This window comes from Phallusia mammillata, chromosome 5 (assembly GCF_965637545.1).
Source record: "Phallusia mammillata chromosome 5, kaPhaMamm4.hap1.1, whole genome shotgun sequence".
Lineage (NCBI taxonomy): Eukaryota > Metazoa > Chordata > Ascidiacea > Phlebobranchia > Ascidiidae > Phallusia > Phallusia mammillata.
This window is the reverse complement of record NC_137256.1, coordinates 18199218-18226993: the sequence shown is the minus strand read 5'-3', so window position 1 is coordinate 18226993 and position 27776 is coordinate 18199218. Positions and strand designations below refer to the sequence as shown.

The 27776-nt window shown below is 37.2% G+C and overlaps 2 protein-coding genes and 1 non-coding gene across 8 annotated transcripts; 2 read left to right on the top strand and 1 right to left on the bottom strand.

Annotated features, from left to right (window-relative positions):
• Nucleotides 1–254: 254 nt before the first annotated feature.
• Nucleotides 255–15057, top strand: LOC145227652 (uncharacterized). Of its 6 annotated transcripts, none has more exons than XM_080092536.1 (30): nucleotides 256–417; nucleotides 522–621; nucleotides 896–1165; nucleotides 1437–1550; nucleotides 1991–2101; nucleotides 2396–2650; nucleotides 2984–3097; nucleotides 3249–3362; nucleotides 3894–4019; nucleotides 4445–4561; nucleotides 4969–5079; nucleotides 5478–5750; nucleotides 5878–5991; nucleotides 6159–6272; nucleotides 6740–6991; nucleotides 7050–7163; nucleotides 7494–7607; nucleotides 7887–8162; nucleotides 8275–8391; nucleotides 8645–8755; nucleotides 9091–9351; nucleotides 9751–9867; nucleotides 9950–10063; nucleotides 10648–10908; nucleotides 11621–11746; nucleotides 11813–11926; nucleotides 12220–12477; nucleotides 12740–12853; nucleotides 13004–13117; nucleotides 13201–15057. In XM_080092536.1, the coding sequence occupies exons 2-30, from the start codon at nucleotides 549–551 to the stop codon at nucleotides 13239–13241; spliced, it is 4410 nt and encodes a 1469-aa protein (XP_079948662.1). In that variant the 5' UTR covers nucleotides 256–417; nucleotides 522–548; the 3' UTR covers nucleotides 13242–15057. The 6 variants fall into 6 exon arrangements, with proteins under 6 accessions (XP_079948664.1, XP_079948662.1, XP_079948660.1 ...); XM_080092534.1 differs by having other exon boundaries at nucleotides 3744–4019; nucleotides 13004–13063; XM_080092533.1 differs by having other exon boundaries at nucleotides 3744–4019.
• Nucleotides 9455–9525, top strand: Trnap-cgg (transfer RNA proline (anticodon CGG)). The gene has a single exon. It is a non-coding gene; the product is annotated as a tRNA-Pro (tRNA).
• On the bottom strand, nucleotides 14935–27055 carry LOC145227654 (uncharacterized). The gene is made up of 24 exons (XM_080092539.1): nucleotides 26878–27055; nucleotides 26288–26557; nucleotides 25801–25914; nucleotides 24934–25044; nucleotides 24483–24737; nucleotides 23773–23886; nucleotides 23512–23625; nucleotides 22615–22890; nucleotides 22357–22473; nucleotides 21618–21728; nucleotides 21011–21283; nucleotides 20570–20683; nucleotides 20162–20272; nucleotides 19310–19585; nucleotides 19032–19145; nucleotides 18633–18743; nucleotides 18109–18363; nucleotides 17840–17953; nucleotides 17471–17584; nucleotides 16946–17221; nucleotides 16549–16665; nucleotides 15959–16069; nucleotides 15325–15597; nucleotides 14935–15056 (listed from the first exon to the last, which is right to left on the bottom strand). The coding sequence occupies exons 1-24, from the start codon at nucleotides 26939–26941 to the stop codon at nucleotides 14935–14937; spliced, it is 3927 nt and encodes a 1308-aa protein (XP_079948665.1). The 5' UTR covers nucleotides 26942–27055.
• Nucleotides 27056–27776: the final 721 nt, after the last annotated feature.

Here is a 27776-nt window from a genome sequence, read left to right as displayed (position 1 = left end):
AATAACCAAAACATTTTTTTCTTTCCTGATAAAATTGCTAAATGCACATCATTAAACTCTTGCAATTGGTTTATATGTCGCCAAACATTTGCTTTTTACACTCAAAACGTATGTCTACTTAGGTTTCATAATTGTGTGCAATCCAGTGTAATTTGTTTATTTGGCGTCGTTTTTGTGACACCTTTGCCACTGCCTGAGTGCCTGCGTTGATTGGCCTTGAGGCACAATCGTTGCTGATAACAATCAAGCGTTTACAGCAAACCTGTTTTTACTCTGACTGGCGAAGTGCCTGAATGTTTTTGTATTAAGTCACAACGTGCGGATTTTGTAGTAAGTACTGTTCATAGTTGAACAAAGATGCTTCTGCCCAGCTGAATCTGTGTGCATAATGCAACAAACTGCAAGATATTCGACCACGTAAGTTGCAAAGGGTTTGAATTTGAAAACACGCTTTCTAGCCAACTTTCAGGAAAGAAGAAAAAGGGCTATTGGCTTGATTTAAATCTGCATTGCTGTTGCAGAATTGCGAACAGAAGCAAAAGGAAAGCATGATGTTAAAAGTTGTGCTGCTCTTGTTGTTTTCTGTAATTTCTGCGATTAATACAGCCAATGGCGAGATAGGTACGTACGATTTAAAGTTTTGTATTTTATCTTTTTTATTTTAAATGTTATTCCTATGAAGGTGCGTTGTAAAGTATTTATCTCCTAGACGTTTGATAACTGAGTATGTTTTGTGTGTGTCTTAACGTTTATTTGTGGTTTAGCGGGCGAGCTGGTCATTTAAAATGTTTGGCTAATTAGGCAAAAACAGTGTAAATTTTAAGTGATTTTAAAATTTATGTATTGCATTCAAAGCTAACATCCGTTTCCAATAATTACCGCTTAATGTTTTTAGGGGAAACTTGGGTTAGAGGGAAAAAGCATGTTGGATCCAACAGATACTCCAAAAGTAAAATTGTCGATGTTGTGTACGACCAATGTTTTACTGGAACTGCAAATCACATTGAGGCAGGGGTTCGTGGAGAAACCAGATATGCTGATACGTTTAACGCCACAATTCTCAACATTGAACAATGGGGGTTTAAAGCTGAAGTGCAGAGAACAGATCAAACGAGGCGAGACTGGGGGCAATACTGGGTCTATCTTTCTTGGAGAGCATTCTTTGGTATGATTTAGATCTTACTTTTTGTCTAAAAAACTAATTTGTCTGAAAAAACACCGGTTCATTTTGGTACTACAGGATTTTGATTGAGCCAATGAAATATTGTTCCGACTAGCATACACAAATATTTCGCGTACCATGGGCAGAAGAGCTATGTCACGTATAAATTGTGCCTGTAGACAAGATTACAGACATTTTTGAAATCGCATGTTTGATATATTTCCCACCTAATGTTGTGCTTGGTGATTTTACATATTTGTTTTACCCTGTTTAGAATCTTCAAAGTTTAAGTACAATCCCTGCTACCAAGAAGCGCAGTGTACCAATGCCAAAGGCGAAATAAGTTGTAACTGTCCAGCAGAATACGGAGGAAAGCTTTGTGACAAACGTAAGCATTCATGTCTAAATGCCTGTTAACTGTTAAATTGATCTGAATAATGCTAACCACTGACAAACGAATAGATAATAGGTCGACTTTGTCATTTGCAAGAATATTACAAAAAATACACACAAAATGGAAACATTCTTCTTCCACAAGCGCAATATATTTTTAAAATCCGCTCGTGGTGCAAGCAGTCACATTGTGTTTCACGCACTGCGTTTTTACCAGCGCGTTTTGTGTGTGTTTTACCGCCCTTGTTGCTATAAGTTTATAACAACTTTGTGTTTTAAATTTATGTAATTACCCTGATGATCGTTTGGGACATCGAAACGTATTATAATAAAATCGCTGCTGGAATTGCTAAAATTTTTTGGCACATAATGCCTGGTGGCAACAGGTAATTCATTGTGTTTCAAGTTGCCTTCTAAATCATACTATTTCCCTAGGCCTAATACACTGCTATCCAAATCCATGTAACGGTGGTAGTTGTATGGAACTTTCGAATGACTATAACTGTTCTTGTTTGGAAGGAAAATGGGGACGAAACTGCAACAAGAGTATGTAAAATTAGATATTAATTTGTAAAAAAAACAATTTTTGTGGTTGACACATTTGCGTTATTGTACTGTAAAGCAGCAAGAACAAAAAAGATTTACTTCAAATGTTCATATGTAAGTGATCACAAAAAGCATCTCTTACAATGCCAATACAATACTTTTCACCAATACTCATTAAAACGTTATACTCCAACGCATTGGAGAAACAATGTGTACCAATTTTATACCAGAAACCCAGTCACTTTTTTATGAGTCGCGATTTCACAAAGTAAATTCCAAATGATTTTTGTCAAGCTTACAGGAAAGGCGTTGAGCGGATTGAAGTAAACTATTCCGCTGCAGCAACGACAGCTACTTTGCTATTCCCGTCCTGTATGAAGGAAACACCGGTTGAAGTAGAAACATCAATTATGAACGGATTGTCGGAAATTATTGGGGTTAAACTGGTGAAAATATATCGCTGGGGATTTCTTATCAAGCTCTGGAGGAAAAGAAATAGGAACAGTTTCTTGATCAATCCAGTCAGAGTTGGTTGGAAGGCCCTGTTTGGTATTTATACGGGCCTGATTCGGGCCTGACTTTACACTTTGTGTCAGTATTTTTTCAAACAAATTTAAGGTAAATAGCCAGTTCTGGACCTAACCTAATGTCAAACAGCCCTAAAACGCCCTGTTTGAGACCAGTTGTCTATTGTGTTTGTTGTCTTGGTGGTTTCTCAGGCTTCAAGTATAAACCTGCCAATCAAAACTTTCTGGCTTTAACGAGTTTCAATAAAACGATTCGGATTCGGGCTCCAATTTCAGGCCGGTTTAACTCTGAACTGCCCAAATGACCCAGTTAAGACTGTTCTCAAACAAGTACTAATCCATTTGTTTAACCCAGATACGCGATACCCAGAAACTGATCCCTGCCAGAATGGAGGAACTTGTCAAAACACTGAAAGTGGGACAAGGTGCTTGTGTCCAAAATTGAACACTGGACAGTTTTGTGAGACACGTGAGTATCAGTAGAAATGAAAATCCAACTACATTAACACGAAATCAAACAAAAAAAGCTTTGGAATCGATGTAGCCCGAAAAGCTATGCTTGAGTTGGGTTAAATGTACTATAAAGTATGAAGAAATATGTTTTTTTATTTTGGTTAAAGGGTTGTCAGTGTGCGTATTATCGCCGTGTTTAAATGGTGGTACATGCATTCCAACTGAATCAGACTTCACATGCAATTGTTCTGAGCCATACAGAGGAGAAAGATGTCAAATTGGTAGGGGACTACTTTGTATTTGTCAAAATCAGCAATGCGTAGTTCTTTAAAATATTTGTTTGGAAATTGTCATGCTTCTGACACGGCCTAAAAACGTTGTATTATAATACGGTTGTATGTAAGACAGTTGTAAAATGTTGTAAAATATTATAATACAGTCGTAAAAACGTTGCATATCAAACAGTGCGTACTGGCACTGAATCAGTTTCTATAACGCTTAAGCGCCAAAAACGATAGCACAGTATTTTAAGGTTGCACTAAGAACTAAGGATACCACAAAGTATATTTGATTTCGTTTTCATTTGTTTCTTACTCTGAGGCTAAACCCGTTATGCTAAAATGTGATCATATCTAAAACGGATTGAACTTATTTCATTTTAGAACCCAGTTTGAAATCCAAAATTCGACTATCTAATTTCAACGTTAACGGACCCCCGTATGGAATGGTTGTCGACGTTGTATACGATCGTTGTTTAAAAGATGTTGCTAGAGTCGTCAACGCGACCGTTAAAGGCCATTCGATTTATCCAGATAGGTTTAGCTTTACAAATCTTGGAACTTATATCTGGGGATTTAAGGCTCTTGTTCGGAGGACCGATAGACCTAACGAGGGATGGGGCCAATTGAGGGTGGAACTTTCTTATACAGCTGTTTTCGGTAACTATTCTATACAATACAAGTTTACCCTCATGTGAGAAGTAAATTTTGCTCTAAACACATAAAACGTGTTTTTAAACATATTCATACCATCCATGATAATTTTTTCATGAAAGCAATACCTATTACGCTTGTAATCAATCCGCTTGCGTTTTTTTTTTCACCGCACCAATACTTTTATCGTTGTGTGGTACCAAGTTGTATCCCCTTCCTTTGGTTGACAATGACAATAGAAACTCTGCAAATGTTGTGATGTTTCACACTTAAATACTGGCTTGTATCTTTTTTAGTGAAAGGAATTTGGTTTTAAAAAAATTGAATCTGATAGTTCGTGCATCTCATTTTCAAGAGGCAAACTACCGCAATTTCAGTGATCATTTCTTGGTTGACAGCAAAACAGACATGAAACCTATTTCATAATTTAGATGATTGGGATTTCGAAAGTACGCCGTGTATGAATGCGTGGCGTTGTGAGAACAATCCTGAAGTTGGAAGAGTGTGCATTTGTAGACCCGGATACACTGGAAAGTTTTGTGATATTGGTAGGTGAGGCAAGTTCCAGGTTAAATGGCTTGAGACACAAAACATCAATCGTTGTAGTCGATATGTTATGGTATGGGTTACAGCCAGCGGTGGGATTCAATTTGTCTGTCACCGGTTGTACCAAAAAAGTATTTTTTCATTTTTTTAGCCGGAAGTCTAACAGTAATTAGTAATGCTTACTGGTTCGCTGATCTCATAAAATTTCGTGGGACAGTTCTATAAAACTGGTTCGAACCGGCTGAATCCCACCACTACAGCATACATTTAAGATACAAGAAAGGTTTCTGTCGGTGGCATTCCAATGAAATGCATTACATTTTTTTGACTTTTGGTTTTGTGGGCTCAAGGGCCGCTTTTACCTATTAAACCGAATTTGACAAAAATCAGTCAACGCGTATATTTTCAGCCTTGGTCAGATGTCATCCTAATCCTTGCAATACTGGAAGCTGTTCAGAACTTCCAAACGGATACAATTGCACCTGTCCGAAAGGCACCGGGGGTTCCAATTGCGAGTTAGGTACGTATTTACGTTTTTACACATCTTTATAAACATTGACAAGACAATCGTATACTATAGTACACATAGCGTGTTAATACCTATTTGTTAGAATTTTTAGTGTCTTCATGAAAAAAGACTTGTAAGTGCATGTTATGCAGATAGTGATAATCTTAATCGCCCCAAAATGTACCTTATAGGCCTACAAAAAAACGCTGAAGCTAGATTCTGAAACGAAAGACACCCATACAGTCTATAATTGAGCCTTGGGGCTCAAATTAAACAATGATTAAATCAAATACACACAGTTCCATTGTAACATATTATATCCATTATATAATAGACTGTATGATGGTAAAACCAAACATGTGTGCTGTTTGTTCTACTAACTTATATCTTTCTTTTTTTTACTTTTGCAGTAACTAAGATAAGCGGAGAGCAATACGTCGGATCTCACAGGTATATATCGCCATACGATAAAATCGTTGAGGTCGCATACGAAAACTGTACAAGCGGAAAACCGACGGAAGTTTCGACCAATATAGTAGGAGACAGGCGATATTCTGACACGTTTAACTCAACTGTTCTGGAAATTGTTGATTGGGGATTCAAAGTTTTAGTCACAAGAACTGACCATTTAAATGTCGGCTGGGGTCAACGCTATGCAAGGCTGCATTGGACAGCATACTTTGGTAAGAACGTTTCTGATGAACAGTATAAGTTACATCTCCACAAATAACAATACAACATTACTTTTGTAATTGCACTCATAAAAATAAACATATGAAAGCACAAAAATATTAACCGTTACAATTTTAGATTCTGCAAACGATTTGGGCGAACCCTGCGTAAATGCAACAAGCTGCTACAACAGCGTGAACGGTCCTTCCTGCCAATGTATTGCTGGTTATGGGGGAAAGTTTTGCGAAACAAGTGGGCCAATTACCTCATTTATTACCAAACCTTTTTGTGAAAGGAAGCAATAAAAATTTTATTAAGGGGGAAATTTTAACACTAATTCCATGCTTTGCAACTTTGCCAGCTAAAGATAGAACTTGTTAAACATGCTGATATTTACAACTTTGTTTGATCTTTTTTAGAGCTTGTGCATTGCCTTGCGTATCCTTGCCATAATGGTGGAGAGTGTGTTGAACGACGTGATGGCTACGACTGCTTATGCCAGAGAAGTTATGCTGGGAAAATCTGCACAATTAGTAAGTAACCGCCTACAATAAATAAAATATATATCAACGAACTAAGAAGAATATATTCATACTGGGATCAGCCCTAAAGCGTCGATGCAGACCAGCGATCGCGGTATATATATCGATAAACCATAATACACCAGGCTTTATACCGAATCAGCCGTTCTAATCAGGTTTTTCTAGCCTATACGCCTTGCCATATGGTGGGAATGTTTGGGAGGCCGGCTGATCCGGTATAACGCCTTTAATAGGTCTGGCGTACTATCATATGTCAATAAACTTGCTCTTTTTATTTATTACCCATTATGCCTAGTTGTATCATTGTACAGATTTGGTGAGGCACGGCTTTTTGGCCTGTTAACAAACTGGATTGCCGTAAGGTGGCTACCACAGAAAATACAGTTAAAGTCTTGTCACCAGTTGCAATGATGACTTATTACTTACTTTCAACAAAACTATGGTTTGTGTCTATACAGGGTACATTACCGGGGAGAAAGTTCTCAAGTCGGCAAGCAAAAATAAAAACGTTACTATCGCATATGACAACTGCAAAGCCATAAAAGCTATAAAGGTTGATGTTTCAATTCTAAACAACACGTCTGGTTTTGGGGATATTGAACTGACAAATATTTATTTGTGGGGATTTGTTGCCAAGTTGCAGTTGCCAAGCAAATTGAACAACAACAATAATGTATCCAGTAGAACCGTGATTTGGAAAGCGTATTTTGGTAAGTTCAAATTGACTAAATGCTTGATGAGGTCTTTTAATTTTTTTTTTTTTTCAAGAACCACGTTATTTTTACGCCAATCCGTGCTGGAATAATGGAGAATGCCGGAATACAATGGATGGATTTGTTTGCACTTGTCCCAGCAAATACACCGGAAAACTCTGTGAAATTTGTAAGTGGGAACTTAGGCTTGAAGCAAATGCCCCAGCCTAGATTTAAAAAAGTAAGGATTTGCACCGATACTAAAGAACAATCGTGCAAAAAAAAGAGACACTCCTGCTATAAATTCTACTGGCCCGAATCCAAAGCCTAAATTAGACCCTAAAGTTGATGAAATTGTGGCACATATGGTGCAAAGGGTACAGTTGACCAGAATTAAAGCCGTTTGATCTAAACTTAAGCCTAAACCTGAACTTGAACAAAAAGCTTGTCACACAAACAGGCGTATATGTTCCTATTCTTACTAACAAGTAGCTAATTTAAATTGATTTGATTGTCGCAGACATTCCTGGTTGCGCATCTGATCCGTGTCAAAATAACGGCACATGTGTTGACTTACAGACGGATTTTCAATGCAAATGCGGCGGGCGCTTCAGTGGCACTTTTTGCGAAATAGGTAAATAGAATCCATATTGTCATCAGTTGCACTGATGAGGCTTTACAGGTCGAATAGTGTGCACTACAGACAGCTTTAAAAGCAATAGATTTTACCATTTTCATATCAGTACTCTAGATTTGTTATTAGGCCTAAAACAATATCATGTCGTCAACTTATTAGAAGTTATAGGTACTTGACTGGTTGTTAGCATTTGAAGAAATGCAACAAACACAGGTTCTTTAATATTTATTGCAGGTAGCACGTGAGTATCAATTACTTTCATTTTTTATATTTTAGAGCCAGGAATTCAAATGAATATTAGACTCCCGACTCATTGGATGTTTGAACCGCCTTTTAGTTTGGTGAAAAACATTTCCTACAATCGATGCTACAATGAAACAGCTATTCGCGTAGATACAACTGTTATAGGCCCAAGATCCTATCCAGACGCGTTTAATTCGTCAGTTCTTGGTATATACCCGTGGGGATTTCGGGCCAAAGTATGGATAACTAACCCGGATGACTTTGAATGGAGGCAATTTGGCGTAAATCTTAAGTACAGGGCAATATTTGGTAAGTAACCTTTTTAAACTGTGTCCGTGGACACGTAGGCCTTTAAACCCATATGCAATGGCGTTTTTAAGATGTTTAGATTACCATATACCTCTACTCTTTGCTTTCACAGATTCTTACGATTTTGAGAACCATTGGCCATGTCATCATGCTGTCCAATGCATAAACAGCCCAGCTGGAAGAAAATGTATCTGTACAGATGACTACACCGGGGAATTTTGCGACAAGCGTAAGAAACTAGACAACTATAGTTTTTTTTAATTTGTACGTGCCAGTTATAAACACTGTTTTTTTGTTTAAACTGTACGGAAAATGAACATGTTAAGTTCGGACTGTGAAATCCTAGTTTAGAAAAGCTTTACTAAAGCTTTTTTATTGGGAACATCTTAGTTTTTTTTTTACTAAAACTGCGAAAAAAGTAAAAAGGCTGCGTTCATTTTAAAAACTTACTCTTTATAGTGATAAAAACATTTGGTTTGTAGAGCTTAAGTATTGCTACCCCTCTCCATGCTATCGTGGAAAATGCATCGAGACAGAAACAAATTACACTTGTGAGTGTCCTGAAGGTTGGGCAGGGAGGATCTGCACTCTTGGTAAGTTTATTAATCAACACAAATGTCCAATACAGTGCTCAGTGCTTGCATTAAATAAATGCAACAAAATACATTAAAATCACTGGGGCAGTGGTTCTCAACCGGGGGCCGGGGGTGTAGCTTCACCAAAAACACCCACTAAAAATCAGTGAGTTGTTATTTTTTCTAATCTTTTATTTTTTAATGGGCAGAATTGAATGTGTTAAATTTTTTTTTTTTTTGGACCTAGGTCCATGAAAGGTTGAGAACCACTGCAGTAGGGTAATTGGTCTTTATGTAGGTAATTTTGGGCTTTATTAAATAACGACTCGCTAATAACAAATACTAACTTTAAGGATACGTGACTGGTCAAGAACTAGTGAAAAACAATAATTGGACTTCCAATTCTCGAAATCTGTCTGTCGTCTATGACACATGCAAAAGGACGGTTGCTTCAAGAGTTGATTTGTCAATACGTGGTCAAGTTGCTAATTTGGTTGATGTTCAGTTGCAAGAAATACGTAAAGTTGGTTTCAAAACGTCTCTAAGCAGACACAATAGTGACTTAATCAACTGGGATCTGATTGAAATTGTTGTGGAATGGAAAGCATATTTTGGTAAGGTTTTAAAATTTATTGTCTACTGAGATCAATCGATCCCCTACTACGAAGCTGACATGTGCAGCATACGAGGCGGGCAAAGGTGCTTGTGATTCAACCTGCCTGCGTAGCTCAGTTGGTAGAGCGCGACTCCCGGAAAGTCTGTCGTGGGTTCGAATCCCACCGCATGCTAGATTACGCCTTGCCATATGGTGGTGAATGCTTAGTAACCGACTCATTCGGTATTCAATTGGCCTGGCGTAATGTGATCTACTGAGATCAATTCTTTTTTGAGAAATTTCTAAATAAAATGGTATTTAGGACTTTCTCAAAACGGAAAAGCATTTAACAATTTTTCAAGGTCTGGTAATGTTTCAGCTTTGTAATGCCAAATCTAACTGTTTTCACCTCATGCAGACGTTTCAACAAGTGTTGATACCAATCCTTGCACAAATGGGGGTCAATGTAAAAACCTGTTGAACTACCAAACTTGCATCTGTCCTGGCCGATTTAGTGGAAGTTTGTGCATAACCGGTTTGTGCCTTTCGGTTTAACTTTACGTTCAGAAGTAGTTTACCATGTGGTAATTCAAATCTACAACTATTTGTACTTACAGAGTTGCCCTATTGTAATAGTCAGCCATGCCAAAATGGGGGAACCTGCGTGGACACAGAAGATGATTACCTGTGTCATTGTGGCGAAAGATTCGGTGGAAAAAACTGTGAAATGAGTGAGTAGATATAGCCTATCACAAAAAAAACTTTTTAATCTCGCAAAAACGGTCCAGCAATGACAATCAAAAATTTCAATTGGTAATAAAAAGCGAAAACTTTTTCCAAGAATTTTTTGCTTCCTCTCACGAAGGTAGCTCACGACTGCAGAGTATTCAAATACTGTGGCAAAACAATAAAAATTCTACTGTGAAAGCTGTTGCGGGTTTACCTTGTCCAAAGCACGAGTTTGTCGAGTGGTTAAGCAAGCCCTGCATCCAAGTCCATTACGGTACAGAAACATTGAAAATGCAGGAGCTGGCGGACTTATTTTTGAAATGGCAATAGATATCAATATTTAGTAGTTATGATTTAGTGGTGCTGTTGCCTTGATGTTTGGTATAAAACATGCGCACTTTGTTAAATATTAGTGTTTTGTTGTAAAGCAAACAAAGAGTAATACCACGAAGCACCAAACCAGCATGTAAATTGAATTGGCAACGAAAAAATGTCGGTTTTTGAACTTGGTTGAGTTTTTTTTTAAGTAGATCAGTAAAACTTAAATACAATAAACCTTAATAGTTACATTTCGTTATTTTTAAAGGTGTTATCCATGGCATCCGTCATTTTAAGGATGCCACTTCCTTAAGAAGTCAACGTCTTTCATTTCTTTTTGACGAATGCTACAATCAAAGACCAAGTTATGTCACCGTAGAATTGACCAACCTGGGGAATTACCCGTTTGACTTCACGAGTCACGTGACTCAGGTGCACAGGAACGGATTTGATGTTGTTGTCCGTCGTGCGCACTACAGAGAAGACCGGATATATGACTTACATTCCCTACGATTTACGGCCTTTTTCGGTTGGTATTTTACGGCTATTTGTGTATCCTATATAAACGTTAATATGAACATAAGTTCATAACTGGGATCCGCCCTGAAGCGTTCAAGCAGACCAGCGATAACGGCACACTCAAATATAAATCACAGTACGTCAGGTCCATTGAAGGCGCCATACTGAATCAGCCGGTCCCGAAAAAGACTACTGTCGTGGGTTCGAATCCCAGCGCAGGCTAGATTTTTCTAGCCTACGCCTTGTTCCATATGGTGGTGAATGCTTGGTGATCAGCTGATTTGGTATGGCGCCTTCAATAGGCCTGGCGTACTGTGATTCCCATATAATCGCTTGAAAAGTGTACCAGAAACGTCATCAAAGTCGTACAGTGTTAGATTAAACTTAAAGTCTCAACAAATAAAACCTAAATATAAATAATATGCTATCTTTAGTTTTATGTATTTGTTAAGATATTAGGTTTATAGTTTGCTGATTAAATGGTAACTCTATATAAGTTTATATTTATCTCTTATGGCGACTCGTGATTATTCAACATGCTATGTACAGATCGTATTGAAATAGTTAGCTGAAATTTCGTCCGGATTTTTGTCAAGGTGTTTCGTAGTTTTAGTGAAGGATGTACACATTCTCTAACAAAAAGTTGGCAAACGGCTTTTCCATGAATAAGGTCTGTTAAGTTTATAAGCACTTATTTACAGGCTAATTATTTTTGCCGTCAGACTATTCAGTTTCAAATGGTTTTCCAACAAATCCTTGCCAAAATGGAGCTCAATGTTTGATATTGAGTAACACCAAGTTTGAGTGCAATTGTACCTCGCAATATAAGGGCGAATTATGTGAAGAAGGTAAAATTAAATCTCGTTACATAACTATTAAAACTCGTAACCTACATTTTAGATTATATTTTGTAGAGATCCGCAACTGTTCTACAATGCCATGTAAAAACAGTGCTTCGTGCTTCGATACAGACATGGGCTTTAACTGTTCTTGCAGCGAGGGACATGATGGAAAAGACTGTTCTTTACGTGCGTGTCAAGCTAACTACATTTTGTTTGCTTTTTTATTGTTTTTCTGATCGCTTATTTAGTATATAATGGCCCAAAACACAGTAGTAGTTTTGGAAACCTTACTGCCCCAGATTTGATCTTTATAATATTTTAGACATTGATAAAAACCGGACAGGTGTAAGTTGATAACTCAACCAAAATCTACTTATGTGCGGATTTTTTGCTACAAAACATCATGATAGTTTTTGCAACGATGAGCAGATGATTTTGAATCAGAGCAATCCAAAAAAAATTGATAAAATGTTTTGCAGATATTCTGACTGGCACTTACAATGTGGTTCGTCACTACAGCAACAGCTTGGCGATCAAAGTACCTTATAAAAGTTGCCATCAGGGGTTGGCCAAAAAAATCACTGCCACTATTGCTGGAAACAAAACCCTGCCCGACCGTTTTGAAGTGACCGACATAGGAATTAAACGATTTGGATTTAACGCTATGGTCAGAAGAACAGATAGAAGAACCGGTTGGGCCCAACCTACTGTCAAGGTGCATTGGAAAGCATATTTTGGTAAGAAATGACTCAAAGTGATACAAAACTTATCTGGCTGTTGTGCGCCCCGGATTGGCTGAAAAAATACACTAACCCCGACCTATAATATACAATAACGTTACGACACCCTTAAAATTAAACATAAAATAACTGATATGAAATGTTTGACGCCATACAAATAGCCAATGTGTTCCGTCTAACAACAGTGTTATTGAAATATTAGATGTATTTATACTTACATAACAGCCAAATTTGCTGATTATTTGTTTTGCTATCACAGATGAAACTGCATTCAAAAACAATTTTTGTGGCGATGGTGCAACTTGTGAAAACACTTCGAATGGATTAACATGTTCTTGTCCTCCTGGATATGTTGGATCCAAGTGCAAAAGAAGTAAGAAAATTATGTTGACAAGTTTTAGGTTTGCACAAAGAAAACAAATAACTGCGACCAAACATTTAACTTCTTACATCAAATTAGTTTTAATTTGTACATTGTGTCATAAAAAAAAGTATCTGTAAAAAACACAATGTTGAATTTCAGTGGATCTTTGTCAACCAAATCCGTGTCTTAATGGTGGCACTTGTACAAATGTTGCCAAACGTGAGTTTCACTGCGAATGTTTGAGTGGATTTGTCGGAAAAAAGTGTTCGATTGGTAACCTTCAGTTTATTTTTTGTTTTTATTTAAGTAGTTACAGCCTAATTTAATAGTAATTTTTTTTGTTATTTATTTTACAGACATTTCTTCGATAAACGCCAGCAACTCCACAATGGTGTAACAGTCTTTTGTGTATATTCCCATCAACCTTTAATGCCTTTCTGCTTGTCAAACAGAGCTATTAGAAAGCCTAATAGTTCGTCATTAAAACAAATAACAAATTTTCGCACACGTCTTAAATAAATGCAGAAAATACCAAGTGAATTCCTGCATTAGTCCATTTTTTGCATCTTCGCAATCATAAGTCAAGATTGTAATTTCACAGTGGTCGCTTTTGTTGCATCATGATATTTCATACGAAATTAAAAGTATAAAATTTTCAGAGCATGATTTTGCGATAAGTTATTAAGCAAACACAAAGCTTTTCAGATTCTTTTCACGTTGTAGCAAAAACAATGCAAGGTAAACGGGCGTTTTACAATTTAATCGTGCAACCTATACCATTGTTATAATTGTTATGTGTATTACGAAGCACAAGCTGGGTTATGCTAATACAGTTCCAGTCAAACCATTTTTTTGTTTAAATAGTTTTCTCGATTACTGGACTGCATATATTTTTCTCATTGATCAGTGACAACTACAGTCTTTCGGAAACTGAATTTTTAATGTTTATCAATATACTATTAAAGCTACTAGTGTGTAGATGAAATGCTTTAAAGCAGAGTTTCTTAACCTTTTTAGCGCTTGTACCCTTTGAGCTTACATGAAATTTTCTCGTACTCCCTGTCTACAATGACCGACGGAAGTAAATAAAATTGTAATAATAGGAATTAAACTCAGCGTATTCATAACTTGCGTGTTAAATGCATGCATTTAAATAGTATTGTAACGAAACCAACCCGTTCTAGACATATAACAAAGTAACTTGTTACGCATTCTTCACAAATATGCCTAAATAGCGAAAAATTCCACCCTGCATGTCGCACCCCCTGCTTTGGTGCTTCGTATCCCTAAAGGGTACAAGTAACAATGGTTAAGAACCCCTGCCTTAAAGGCTGAAAACACAAAAGATTTTTTAAAGTTATTATATTCCTGGTTATTGTTCGTTGTAGCCTAATATTTCAAGTCTATGTAATGTTTATATCAGTTGGGATCATGGTCCAATGTGTTCGCCAATCGAACTCGGAAGTTAAAAATGACTTTTGGTATAAAGTTGAATTCAAGCATGCCACGCTGACAAGCATTTTTAAGTTTATTTGAACAAGTTAAGTAGGCAAGGCTAATTGTTGTACCATAACACGTGTTTAAGGCAGTCTTGACTAATCAACAATAATATATGTGAACACATCTAGTTTATCGACATAAAACACATATTCTAGCATAACAAGGTTACTGATGGTCTTGATGTTCGACGTTATTATAATTTAAACGGTGGGTTTCCTGTTTCCAGCGAGTTTAGAAACGAACCCAACGCCGACTGTTTGCTTAGTTTGCGTTTGCGATACATAAATAGACTTTTGAAACTAACAGTTTTGTTACACACCCTAAATCTCATTTGCCTGACGGTGGCATGTCTAAAATCTTCCCACCAATAGCGGGAAGATTCGTAGCATAAAAGAACACAGCACGATATTTTATATGAAATGCTTTATTTTTTACGTCCCACTGTTTAACTGTCGTTTTTGTGAAAACGTTTTGCAGATGCATGTTTAGTTTTTTTGAACAATTTTTACTATGGGTAAATAGAAAGAGTAATGAAAGGATACACTAAGATGAAAACGGTTAACCAGAAAGTACATAAAATAGAGACTTGGTTAGTCTTGTATCTCGCATTTGCTTCCACTAAAGCCAGGTGGGCAATTACAGACCCGTCCTCTTCTAGTGTTGGTACAACTTGCTCCGTTTGCACATACGGGATCACGAGCCTTTTCCAAATCTACCAATCGCAATGTGTAATTTGGATAAGGTTAAACACCAACGTAGACCAACCACATCTTAAGCTCTTTTAAAGCAAAATAACATTTCTAATCTGCAGTTGTTCAAGCTGAGTTACTAATCAGTTATACACCTCAGGGTCGAGCGTATGTCTCCGTTTTTTACGTAAAAGTTTAAAAAAAACCTAGGACGCCATAAAAAGTCCGACCACAGCTAAACAAAATTATCTTCTTGTTGAAACCCGGGACAATCTAATAAACAAAACTCACCAAAATAGGCAGTCCAACGAAGCCTTACGTTCTCTTGTCCCCATCCACTGTTTGAGCGGTCAGTTCTCCTCACCACAGCCCGAAAACCATAGGTATAGATGTTTGTGATATCGGCCTCAAAGGTATCACTGTAACGGGTGGAGCCCCTTACAGTTGCATTAATTTCAGTGGCCTTTCCACCATGGCATTCTTCATACCACACGTTAACGGCTTTAGTGTAGGGTGCTCTGTCTCTTTGGGATCCAACTCTTTTGTTTCCACTTACCTTTGTTACTGTAACACAAATAAAAAAAAGTTGATGACGAAGTTAACGGCCCAAATATACATAAACAGCGACATGTTTTATTATTCCAACAATTCGGTCTTTCATGTGACTTAAGTGGTTGTAAAAATAGTGTAACTAATGCTAACAACTTATCAACAGATTGTGTGAAATGTTACAAATGAAAAAAACCCTTTATAATTCTAAGTATACGTTAAAAATTGATTGTTATGAAACATATTATGCACAATATTACTTCTAAATGAGCTTGGGTTATGTTTGAAACAATTCAACTAAAAAAAGCGCTATTTCGCCTAGTCTGGTTTTACAATATTATTATGAACCAGTTTAAATTATTTTTAAGCGTCCTACATATTTCGCAGTTGTTTCCAGCAGTGCCGTCTGGACAGGTGCAGTTGTAGCCATCTTCAAATTCATTGCAATCTCCCATATTACACGGACTTGGATAACAATAGACAAGAGCTAAAAAAAATTTAGAATAAAAGCCAACAAATACCAACAAAAACTTAAAAACCAGTGTCTTTTTAAGGTGTTTTCCAGTTTAATTTCTCCAGCGGTTTCCCAAATAAGCAAATATGGCTATTTTTTGGTATTTAAATGAAACACTTGCGGTCTCTTAAAACTACTTAGCGGTCACCCAAACCAAACCTTTAAAAAAACCTGCTTAAAAATATGAAAAGCAACTGTTACTCTTGCTCGTATGATGTTTAAGAAAACGTTTGCGGGTTGCTGTGTACAAACAATAGCTATATCTTATGACAAATGCTCTGTGTATAACTGAAATTTAATTAAGGTCGCCTTTTCTTTTAATTTATATTTTCACATTTAGGTCAAAGAACTTAAGTCAACATAGCTTCTGTGAACTTTAAATTTTTAAAATCTCTATTGAGAATTGTTTTTCACTTTGTTTTTTAAAAAAAAAAAAAAAAAAAAACTTGTACCTTTTTCGCAAAATTCCCCAGCGAAACCTGACAAGCAGTTACACACTCTTCCATAGTCAACAGTGTTTGTACAACTTTCCGCGTTTACACATGGCGATGTCGAATAAGCCCGAGATTCTTGAAAAAAAGGAATACATTTAACCACTAGAATGAAAGATTCTGTTGTCTGATATCTGTATTGAAACAAGTTTTTTTTAATTGCTAAAACTATAGTCACTACCTGAAAAATCCAAACCCTAATCCTACTGTCAGGTATTTTTTTGTTAAGATTTTACCTTTTGTTAAACATCTTTTTAGGCCGTTATTTTTCTAAACAAACTTATGAACTGGTCCGTGTATAGTGTTTCAGTCTTATATGTGACGAAAAAACAAATACAACTTGAAATTCACAACTCACCAAAAATTGCACTGTAGCTAAAGACAACCGATCTTTGGCCCCAGCCGGCGTAAGGTCGATCAGTCCTTTGCACCAAAGCTCGAAAGCCCCATGGATAGATTCCCAGGATAGTATAGTTAAATCTATCCGGATACGATGTCGAACCAGCAACTGTTGCGTTGATGACCTTTGCAACTCCGCTGTAGCATCTGTCGTACACGACTTGCACAATTTTTCCATAGGGCGGTCCACTAATGCTTAAGCTCGGCAAAACCTTTGTGGAACGAATTGCAGGCTCTGAAACCGTTACAAGTTTGTGTCATTGTTTGGTTTATTCTGTTATACTGCAATAGTATACCAATTCCTATTCAAAGTTTCATGTTTCCCGTCATAAGCTTGTTCATAGTTCTAACCCGACTGATATGTTATGTTTTTTTTTTTTTCAATAAGTTCAGTAAACTTATCTCAACTGAACATACCCTAAGTATGAACAAAAAATATGCACAAAGAATTGCTTTCTAATGTAGAAAACAATGCTTTACTCACCAACATCACATCGATCTCCACTGTAAGGTTCAGGACAATCACATCTAAAATAGGAAGATGTGGGAATGCAAGTTCCTCCGTTCATGCATGGTGAAGAATGACAGTGTGTCAATCCTATCAGAACGATTTGATAATGTTAAAAAAAGTTTCTCTATAAGTTTTAGTCCTTCATCTCAGGTGCGTGGTCCGGTGCCCGTCCTTAACAGGTTCGTTACCGGGCTGCATAAAACTTGCTCAAAGTTATAATATCTGTAATTAGTTTTCAGTGCTAAACATTTGCGGTTTGTAAAGTCGGTCCGTGATAAAAAAAATTCAGTTTCAAACCGGCCCGCAGTGTTAAAAAGGTTGCCGACCTCTGGTTTAACTTACGGGTCTCACAAAGTTGTCCTGTGGTCATAGTTGGACAATCGCATGTTGTTCCGGTTTCAATGTTACTGCACGTCCCGCCGTTTTGGCATGGATTTTCTGTGTGGTTGGTCGACGCTGAAAAAGGCAAATTCCTGAAGAACTTAATGTTGAAAAGCATTATCTCGTAACAAATTTATGTCTTACTAAGCAAAATGTACTGAAACGCACAGTGCTGCATTAAAAAAACGTATCATTTTTATTTCATATTTTTTTGTATTCTAAACTCTTACGGAACACGGCCCTCCATCTGATCATCGCCGAAACCAACTCGGGACTGTCTTCACCAACTTCACGCCAGATTTTAACTTGGAATCCCCACTGGTAGATGTTAAGTACACGGAGTTCAACATCAGCCGAGAACCGATGGTCAAATGAAGGAATTATTTCAACAGCAGGTTTGCTTTGGCAAGTCGTGTATAACAACGTGGCAGTCAAGCTGTTTATCAATCCCCCGAACGGAATGCTTATTGAGCTTTCCTCGTATCCTAAAAATGAAGTTAAATATATACCATCGATAAAATAATTAGAGTTGTTAGTCTAAAATTGTTTTGTGTTGTGTAATTTTATGTAGGTGCAAGTCAAATCAAGTTTTTTAGGAAGTATTTTAGTTGGGTTTTCAACCATTTAAAAATACCTCCTAACCGTTGCTTGCAAAAACATTGTAACCAATGGAAAATTGACATTACGTCGCATTTCTCAGAAAAATGGTTGTGTGGCATTACAATTTAACAATGCAATAGTTCAATATAATTACCGAGGTCGCAGTTCCTTCCTGTGGCCCCAGTTGGACATGTACAATTGTGGTCACTCTCCATCTCTGTGCAAATTCCACCGTTACATGGATCAGGATAGCAGTAAACAAGCTCTAAGAAATAAAACGTTTTTAAATTTAGGAGAAAAAGTGTTTTTATACTTGATGCTTTTAAGCAATGTTTGTAATGTACCAAGACGCATTTTAAACTATTTATAAAGGAACAAAATAATAATCTTAAAATGAAAGAAATTGTAGCATTAGTTTATCACCATAAATGCAGTGCTCCATTAAAAGCCTGTTCACATGTCGCTTTAAGTTACCAAATCGGCTCCCAAATTTATTTATATTGTAAGGAATTAGTAAAGGCAGCATGGTAACTCATGCTTTTTTCCTACTTACTTCTTTCACATAAATCTCCTCCATACTGTGGAAGACAGTCACAGACTCGTCCACCTTGCCTATTTGTACAGGTTCCACCATTTAAACATGGATTTGTAACATAGTCATGCGAATCTGCAAAACATATACTTTTGCTTTTAGCGTTATGATAGTTGATAAATATTGCATCATTTGGCTGCAAAAAAATAAAATACGAAAGGTTTGGATTATCAAAACAAGCTTTCCCGAAATGAGTTAATGACCATGTATTATGCCCCTTTACAACTTATACACCTTACCGTAAAACGCTTTCCATTCCATTTGGACACTTCTTTGAAGCCAGCCACCACCCTGATCAGTTCTGTAGACATGGGCTACAAATCCCCAACTAGAAATGTTGGCAATGCTGACTTCAAAGGTATCTGGATGTTCAACTGAACCGGTTGCAGTAGCTATAACTTCACTTGCCACCCCGCTGTAACATTGGTGGTACACAACGTCTATTTGTTTGTAGTAAGGAGGGTATCTTCTTATTAAATAACCCACATATGTTGTGTTACCGAACCAAGCACCTCCTAAAAAAAATAAGATTATTTTAATACCTGTTCCTAAAATTAAGCAGTTGTGTCCTATAGGATAACTCTGGGTGAAATATTAAACAATCTACAAGCCCTCCTGGAATCCGGAATTTGGATTTCAGTTCAGACTATGTGAGTTTAAGATAACGTACATATCCAAAAAATCACCTGAGTTGCATTCTACCTGATTCAGTGCGGAAAAAAGGAGTATACTTAAACAAGCATTGTGCTAGATGGAATTACGCCGTCACCTTCGTACAAAGGCTTTTTAAATTAATGACACCTGTGTATGTGTCATGTTTAACTCGGCAAAAAACTGATAACTGTTCAAAAACAATTGATAAGAACTGTCTACTTTGAAAAGATAATATGTCTTACGTCTTCCTAAGCTGTTTCTAGAAAGCAATGCACGAAATATTACACGAAATATTAAAAATCAGAGGGTGTTTGAAGTTAACGTTGTGTACTAAGTTACCTGAAGCTATAAGTGTTCCACTCAGTCTGGTTATTTGCCAATTTTGGCACCTTTACGGTTTTTGTTTTTATATAAACAACAAACAAACTTCCACCTACTTATTGTACAGTTCTTTCCTTCCCAACCTTTTGGACAAGAGCATTTGTAATCATTTGCCAGCTCGATGCATCTCCCTATGGAGCATGGATTAGGATTGCAGTGGACAAGATCTACAAAAAAAGGTTACTGGAATTCATGCAACGGTACCCTCAGTCACAAATCAGTGAGATTCTATACATTTTTATTTTTAAAAACGTAATGTTAGATACAGGTTGCGAAAAACAGGCTACATAAAAATGCCTCTAGACATCAATCTACTGTATTTTTAGCATTTTTGCAGTTGCTTGCAAAACTTGCAATTCATTTGCTAGCATTCAAATTTTTGATACGTGGAAATTCCTCTACAAAAGTTTCCAGCAGTATATTGCTTCCTATTAGGGGAAATTCTTGGCAAAGCGTTTACTTACGTGTTTCACAGAATTCTCCTCCATAGTCCGGCGGACACCCACACAATCGACCTTCGACGCCATTGCGGCATATCGCACCGTTTAAACATGGTGATTGATTGACTTTTCCAGGTTCTGTCCAAAATGGTCAAAAATGAACAGATTTAACTTTTGTTGTTTTTATAATTTTTCATTTATTATTAACATTTGTTATTATAATTCTGTAAACAACAAAATATACTATATTCCTTGCTTGTCACTTAAAGAAACGTAGAGTAACGTATACAAAACACATCTACTTTTTGAAATCATTGATTGTTCTAACAGAGCTGCAATGAAGTGAGTAGGTTTATAGCGCGCATATTGCAGCAATTATTAAGTAGATCAAAAATCGAACCGAATAGAAAAATGTATGTATGTTTGACCAGGTACATGCATGTCTTTTTTGGTAATGTTGCTTACCGAAATATGCGGTCCAGCGAAGCTCTGCTCCTCTTTGTCCCCATCCACGATCAGAGCGGTCGGTTCGTCGAACCAAAGTCCGAAATCCCCAGGGTAAAATTTCCAAGATCGTTGCATTGAAAGTGTCACTAAACTGTCTTTCACCAACCACAGTGGCCCGGACATCGTAAGCAACTCCACCATGGCACTCATCGTATGCAACTTCTAAGGTTTTGGTGTACGGTGCTATATCTGGGTTCGCTCCAACTGTTTTGACTCCGGTTACCAGCGACGCTGCAAAAAAACACACAAAAACCAAATTAAGTCGAGGGATAGTTTTTCTGAGTAGTTTTTAACCTATATTCATTCGTAAAATTTTAAGATTTAAAAGTAAAAATTAAAGATTTTCAGTTAAGTTTTTACCTTTACCCATCAATAGAAATTTAAGCTTTAAAAGTAAAAATTAAATATATTTAGAGTAGTTTGTATTTGTTGTCAGAAATTTGAGTTTTTAAATTTTTATTAGAACTTTTATGAAAGTCCTAAACCTATATTCATTCACATAAGTTTCATATAGTTTGACAGTTTAAATTAACGGTAATGTTGCATAGCAAGTTGCAACACTTACATATGTTGCAGTTTTGTCCCGACATGCCTTCTGGACAAGTGCAGTTGTAGCCGTTATCCAGTTCTGTACAAGTTCCACTGTTGCAGGGATGTGGGTAACAGTGAACTAATGCTAAAAAACATTGAAAATATTGATTTACACCACTGCTTCTCATTCTAGGAGATACTATCTTCCTCTATAGAGGTATTAAGGTATACGACTAAAGTCGTTTTGATAAATTAGGTGTACAATGCAAACTTTGTCACATCGTTAAGATGAACATAAATTCATAACTGGGATCAGCCCTGAAGCGTCTATGCAGACCAGCGATCACGGCACACTCATATATAAATCACAGTGGGCCTGGCGTACTGTGATTTGTCACATCGTAGGCGGTTAAGTAAAATGGTTAATAAAGATTGGTTAAGGCGTAGCAAAAAATGAAGTGAATTTCTTATGTGGAATTGTAGCCTACATCACCCCATTTTACATGACAGGAAAAAGTTATTTAAAAGCATCGAGCCATTAAAGGATAAGCTGCAGATTGTAATACAGTTTCCTCTGTTGCGTATCTCAAGTTGCGGCATCGCACAAAACAGGTGGGGCATGGATTTTTCACCCTATTACTCCCAATAAACGGGAGTGCCGTTAAATGGCTACACTATCCAATACGACCGATCTTTCGTCACCAGCTGCACTGATGAGGCCTTATAGGCCGAAACAGTGTGCACTGTCTGCTGGAAACATTTAGTTCGCAAACCTGTTTCACATAATTCCCCAGTGTAGCCATCTTCACAATTGCACGTTCGCCCGTCTTCAGCACCATTTGTGCAGCTTTGCCCGTTCTCACAATATGACTCCAAAAAAGCACTTGTTTCTTACAAATAAAATATAGGAGTTAGCACAAAATATATGACAAGTTAAATTTAGCACCATACGTGTTTAAGTAGGTAACATAGTCACTTGTAGTTTGTGTTTATGTCAAGCAATTGTGAAAAATGACAACGGGTTTAATTACCAAACATTGCCGTGTAGCTAAACATCACTCCAGATTGACCCCATCCGGCGTAGGGGCGATCGAGTCTTTGCACCAAGACCCGAAATCCCCATGGATAAATTCCCATAATGTTGTAGTCGAAGGTATCGGAATACCTAGCTTCGCCAGTAACGGTTCCGTTAACAGATGTGGCAATTCCGCTGTAACAACGATCATAGACAACCTCTATGGTTGGACCGTATGGTGGACCACTAGGAGTAAAACTTGACACTTGCACAACTGCAGAGACAGTCGGTTCTGCAAAACGTTTCAAGATTATTTTAGGTTAAATTTTTAATTAGACAATTAGTAAAATTCAAAGTAGGCCTGCAGAATTGGCTTGTACAGAGAATCTTTACACAAAAATCTTTAAACGCCATTACTAGAAACATTTGTTTCCCGAACCCGAAAGTATAAGCCCGAAGCCCGGCCCGAACCCGAAACGTTTTTGAGAAGCCCGTTTAGGCCCGAAATTTTGATTGACAGGCCTATCAAAGCCTTGCAACAAAGTACGAGAAAGAAAATAAGAGAAAAGACAACAAACACCATGAACAATAGTAGACAATGGGGCAAGCAATACGTTTTAGAGTAGGGTGTTAGGTTCATGCCAGAGAATTGTTACTAAAAACTGGCGGAAACGGAACGTAAAGTCAGGCCCGTTTTAAACCCGTTTTCTGACAAATACCTAAGCCCGAACCCGGCCCGAAAAGCCCGGCCCGACTTGCAACTCTGAGCTAGAGTGGCACATTTATTAAAATGTCAGTTTGCTATATAACTGTATGTGTTTGTGATTTCCAACATTTCAGTCACAAAGATTTCAGTAAATCAAACATTACCAAACGCAAAACTCATAAAAATGTTGAAGAACATTGGACTCACCTAATTCACATTGGTCACCGTGGTATCGTATTGGGCATTCACAGGTGAAATACGTTGGCGTCGGAATGCAGGTACCTCCGTTCATGCATGGGGAAGATGCGCAGTGAGTTAAACCTACACGAACCAAATAAGTGTAATCAGATTCAAAACACTTTGTCAACAAAATCAATTAAATTTACTGTTGCTACCTTAAAGATGTATTTGCTACAGATTTATGTTTCAAGATTCTTAAACTGCTTTTAGTGGTTTATTTCAACTTACGCTTTTCACAAAATTTTCCAGTGGTTAGAGCTGGACAAGCACACTCTATACCTTGTTCAACATTACTGCAACTTCCGCCGTTTTGGCAAGGATTCGTCGTGGTGTCGATCGAATCTGTTAATTTAAATTTGTTATCATTTAGACAAAATATATTTTAAATATTTCAGAAAATTGTTCGGGTAGATTTCTAAAAAAGCTTTGATACAGCGGTTATTCGGCAAACTGATTTTTATGCTTGGCAACAAATTTAAAGAAATGATCGGTACATGGAATTAAAAAATAAGCTGAAGCAAATTATAAACGTTGTTCTACCGTCCTTTCAAACAAATGTGTAAGTTATCATTTACTGTGGACAAATTATTTTTTAAGTTATCACAGAACACAAATTTTGAACTGCTGCAGATTGTGGGTAACTGCGACAACTATACTGTTATCTAATTCGATCACAGGAAAATTTTGCATTCCTTATTACAGTTTTACATCAGAAGTTAAGTATTTTATTTATTATAGATCAAAGATGTAAATATACCGGAATCAAATTGAACTTGAAAAGTGATGATATTGGCAAATTGCTTGAATTACCACCCACAGGCTTATAACCACTATCAGTCTTACATTTTTATTCTAAGCTTTTTATATATCTTTGAATAATATTTTAAATTAAAGTGATTTAAAAACGTGACATTATTTAACAGACAACGTTTTTTTACCAAATAAAGCTCTCCAACCAATCTCAATGGGCAAATAGGAAGGGTGAGCTCTTTCGAATAGTCTCCAGACTTTAGCCAGAAGACCCCAGCGATAAACTTTTATTTTTTTGACTCCGACCATGGCTGACACGTTGTTGTTAATGGAAAGGTGAACGTCAATGGCGTCCTCAGATTTGCAGGATGAGTAAAGTACATTGAACGTCATGCTATTTATAGAGTCATCAAATTGCAAACGTTCCACACCTTCTTCAATACCTAAAAAAATACATTAAGTGACTGAAAACATGTGTACTGGTTTGTTATGTTGTAAAAGCAAAAATTTCTAAATTAACAAAACAAGCTTGTAGAAATGTGCATAGAAATGTACAAATGTGCAAAGTCGCTCGGCTTAAACTTTGAATGCAAATTTGTTGCGCAAGCGGCGTTTGCAACAGTTTACGAAAGCCATTACCTTTGGTGCAGTTTTTGCCCGCTGTTCCAGTTGTACAAGAGCAATCGTAACCATTATCATATTCAGTGCAAGTTCCTCCGTTGCATGGGTTTGGATAGCAGTGTACAAGTGCTATAAATAAACAGATTTAAATCGCGCGTTTCAGACCCTAAAGTTGCAAATCAAGTCGGAATGGTCGAGAAACATGGACCCGGGACATAGACGAACTCAGCCACGTTTTGAAGTCTTAGTTTCATTGGGGTGTACAAATGTACATAAACTCATTGTGTACACTGATTTTTTGCGTTTGACCGTACATCCTAATTATTGTTGACAATTGTCTGGATGTTGTATGCTGCGGTAAAAAAAATTAAGACAGTTTTCCAAATTTCTATGTTGCACGATCTGTTTTTATAACTTTTATGTACCTGTTATTATTTGTTTTATCATAAAAAATACACAGATTGATTCTGCGGGTCACTTTAGCAAATTATTTTACTTTTAAACTAAATGTCGTATGAGTTGTTTTTCGTAACTTCCCAACAACATCGTCACATATTTAAAATGCCGATCCGTGCGTAATCTCGGATTTTCGCTTTCGGTGCGTGTTTATGGTTGATGTCAGTTGGAGTACATAGCCGGTCACATCGTGACCAAAAAAAACATGGCATATGAAAAACGTGCGCCGCGTGAAAAATGGCCCAAAAGTTGTGCAACAAGACTTTCAACTCTTCAAAGGGGAGAAAATTTCAACAGCTCATTGCAACTGGGCCACATTGCACCACAGCAGCGCAAGCTACTTACAACTGCAAATTTACACACGACAATTAGGAAACGGTTAATTGTATAGTTTCCTCAAATAGCGACCAAGTATAGGTACCAACTTACGTCTGTCGCAAAGTTTCCCGGTATATTGTTCGGAGCAATGGCAAACTCTCCTGTTCGCTTCATTGGTGCACCTGGCTTCATTAAAGCAGGGATTTTGCTGAAAGTTTTGCGTGTCTGTTAAAAAAGGTGAAAAAGTTAACATTGCCGACTTGTGTATGAATCGCAATGCGTATACGTTTCAACAATCGCTGTGGTCAGGGTCAACATAAATATGGATTAGAATTTTGACATCAAACGCGTTTCGACAGATGATATATAGTTATTTGTCGTCACAACGTAATATATTAAAAACAACACACAGCCTTGTTAAATATTGTTTGCTTTCAAGAAATGTTTGACATTTCCTTGCCTTTAATGAAACATCTTATTCAATGTAAAATTCACATAAATGAGCAACCCAACAATTATTGATTTGTGAGTATAGACATCAAGTAACAATACTTGAGGGTATAAAGTAGCAACGCCGGAAAGTATTTGTCTAACTTACCGAAATACGCCTTCCATTGCATATTAACACCGGTCTGCCACCAGTCACGTCTCGTCACGTCAGTTCGATTTACACGTGCTTGGAATCCCCACTCAGTAATGTTGAGAATTGAGGCAGCAAAGGTGTCGGGCCACCTACTCTCGCCACGAACAGTGGTTTCGATTCGTTTAGCTGTTCCGGAGAAACATTGGTCGTACACGACTTCCACCGTTTTTATCCGACCGTTAACGTTTGACCCGACATTTATTTCATCCCTCACCCACGTGGGACCTAAAAAGATGATAAAAAGCAATAAATGAGAGAACTGACTGTATATACGGTCGCCTTTCTTAGGTGTGAAATACATTTGGGCGCGTTCTTACTTTTTTCGCTTACGTTACACTGTCTGTGTCTGTTATAAATGTAGTTGAAATTTGAGACAAGCAATTAACTAAAACATTTGAAGATAAAAAGTAACGAACGAGCAAACTGTATTTTAAATATGTGAACAATGAAACCTCTCTTATAAAACTTATATTACTAAACTCATGAAGTAACGTAATTAGGGTTTAAACAATTTAAACAAAATTAGCAGTTTTTTATGTACTTACCTATTTCGCAACTCCCAATTCCAGCCAGAGCAAATATTAACAGCAGTTTTAATATTCTTGACATGTTGCAACGTGCCGCTGTATCCAAAACTGGTAACGACACATGTAAAATCGCGGTTTTATGCGACAGACTACCGAAAAAAAAAGCCTAAATACTTTTCCTTTGTGGTCGTTTGCACCAGCTTCACGTAATCGATTGCAACATCAAGTGATATGTTAACGTTACAGCGAAAAAAAACATTATCTTGCTCTTTAAGGCTAACATTTGTATTGTCAAATAGGCTATATGTTGCTTATTTTCAATGAAAATATTATCGGTTTTGCGCGCTCTCTTCATGTAGGCTACTAGTAAGCTTAATAAAAAGGATGGTCTATGCTAGAAGTTTCAATTAAAATCAAGCACACTTTCTTATCTTATCTTGATCTTACCTAACCAGACACGAAACTCTGGCAAAGTCAGTGCAAGAAAATGCGTTAGAACAGGGGTCGGCAACATTTTCTGTTCAGCGGACCGTTTTTGAAACTGAAATTTTATCGCGGACCGGACTTACAAACATTTAGCATTAAACATGTCAAAATTTGTTTATAATTCCCGGGATACATAGGCAAAATGTTATGTAGCATTTAAGCCGAAAAAGAGAATACGGCCCGGTAACGAACTCCTCGCGGACCGGTGGTTGCCGACCACTGCTTTAGAATACCCTGCATTAACAACATATCGCTAAAACGAAAAGAATTGCGCCATAGGACACTATACTAGACGCATGTTCTTTGTTGTTGTTTTTACACGGTGTTACAAATCACCCGTCATGTCAAGACCGAAACCCAATGCATGAACACTTAAGTTAAGCCGAATAATTGCAAAGATGCGACCCGGGGCAAGTTCAAATAAAAGTGAT

What these genes read in the sequence shown, in the direction of transcription:
- LOC145227652 (XM_080092533.1), top strand. Translation starts at nt 549, where the DNA reads ATGATGTTAAAAGTTGTGCTGCTCTTGTTGTTTTCTGTAATTTCTGCG. An exon ending in TTCTTATACAGCTGTTTTCG is followed by an intron (nt 4,020 to 4,444) that starts GTAACTATTCTA and finishes TTCATAATTTAG; the next exon opens with ATGATTGGGATTTCGAAAGT. An exon ending in TGGAAAGTTTTGTGATATTG is followed by an intron (nt 4,562 to 4,968) that starts GTAGGTGAGGCA and finishes GTATATTTTCAG; the next exon opens with CCTTGGTCAGATGTCATCCT.
- LOC145227654 (XM_080092539.1), bottom strand. Translation starts at nt 26,941, where the DNA reads ATGTCAAGAATATTAAAACTGCTGTTAATATTTGCTCTGGCTGGAATT. An exon ending in GCAATGGAAGGCGTATTTCG is followed by an intron (nt 25,915 to 26,287) that starts GTAAGTTAGACA and finishes CTTTTTTAACAG; the next exon opens with ACACGCAAAACTTTCAGCAA. An exon ending in CAGATGGAGGGCCGTGTTCC is followed by an intron (nt 17,954 to 18,108) that starts GTAAGAGTTTAG and finishes TGCCTTTTTCAG; the next exon opens with CGTCGACCAACCACACAGAA.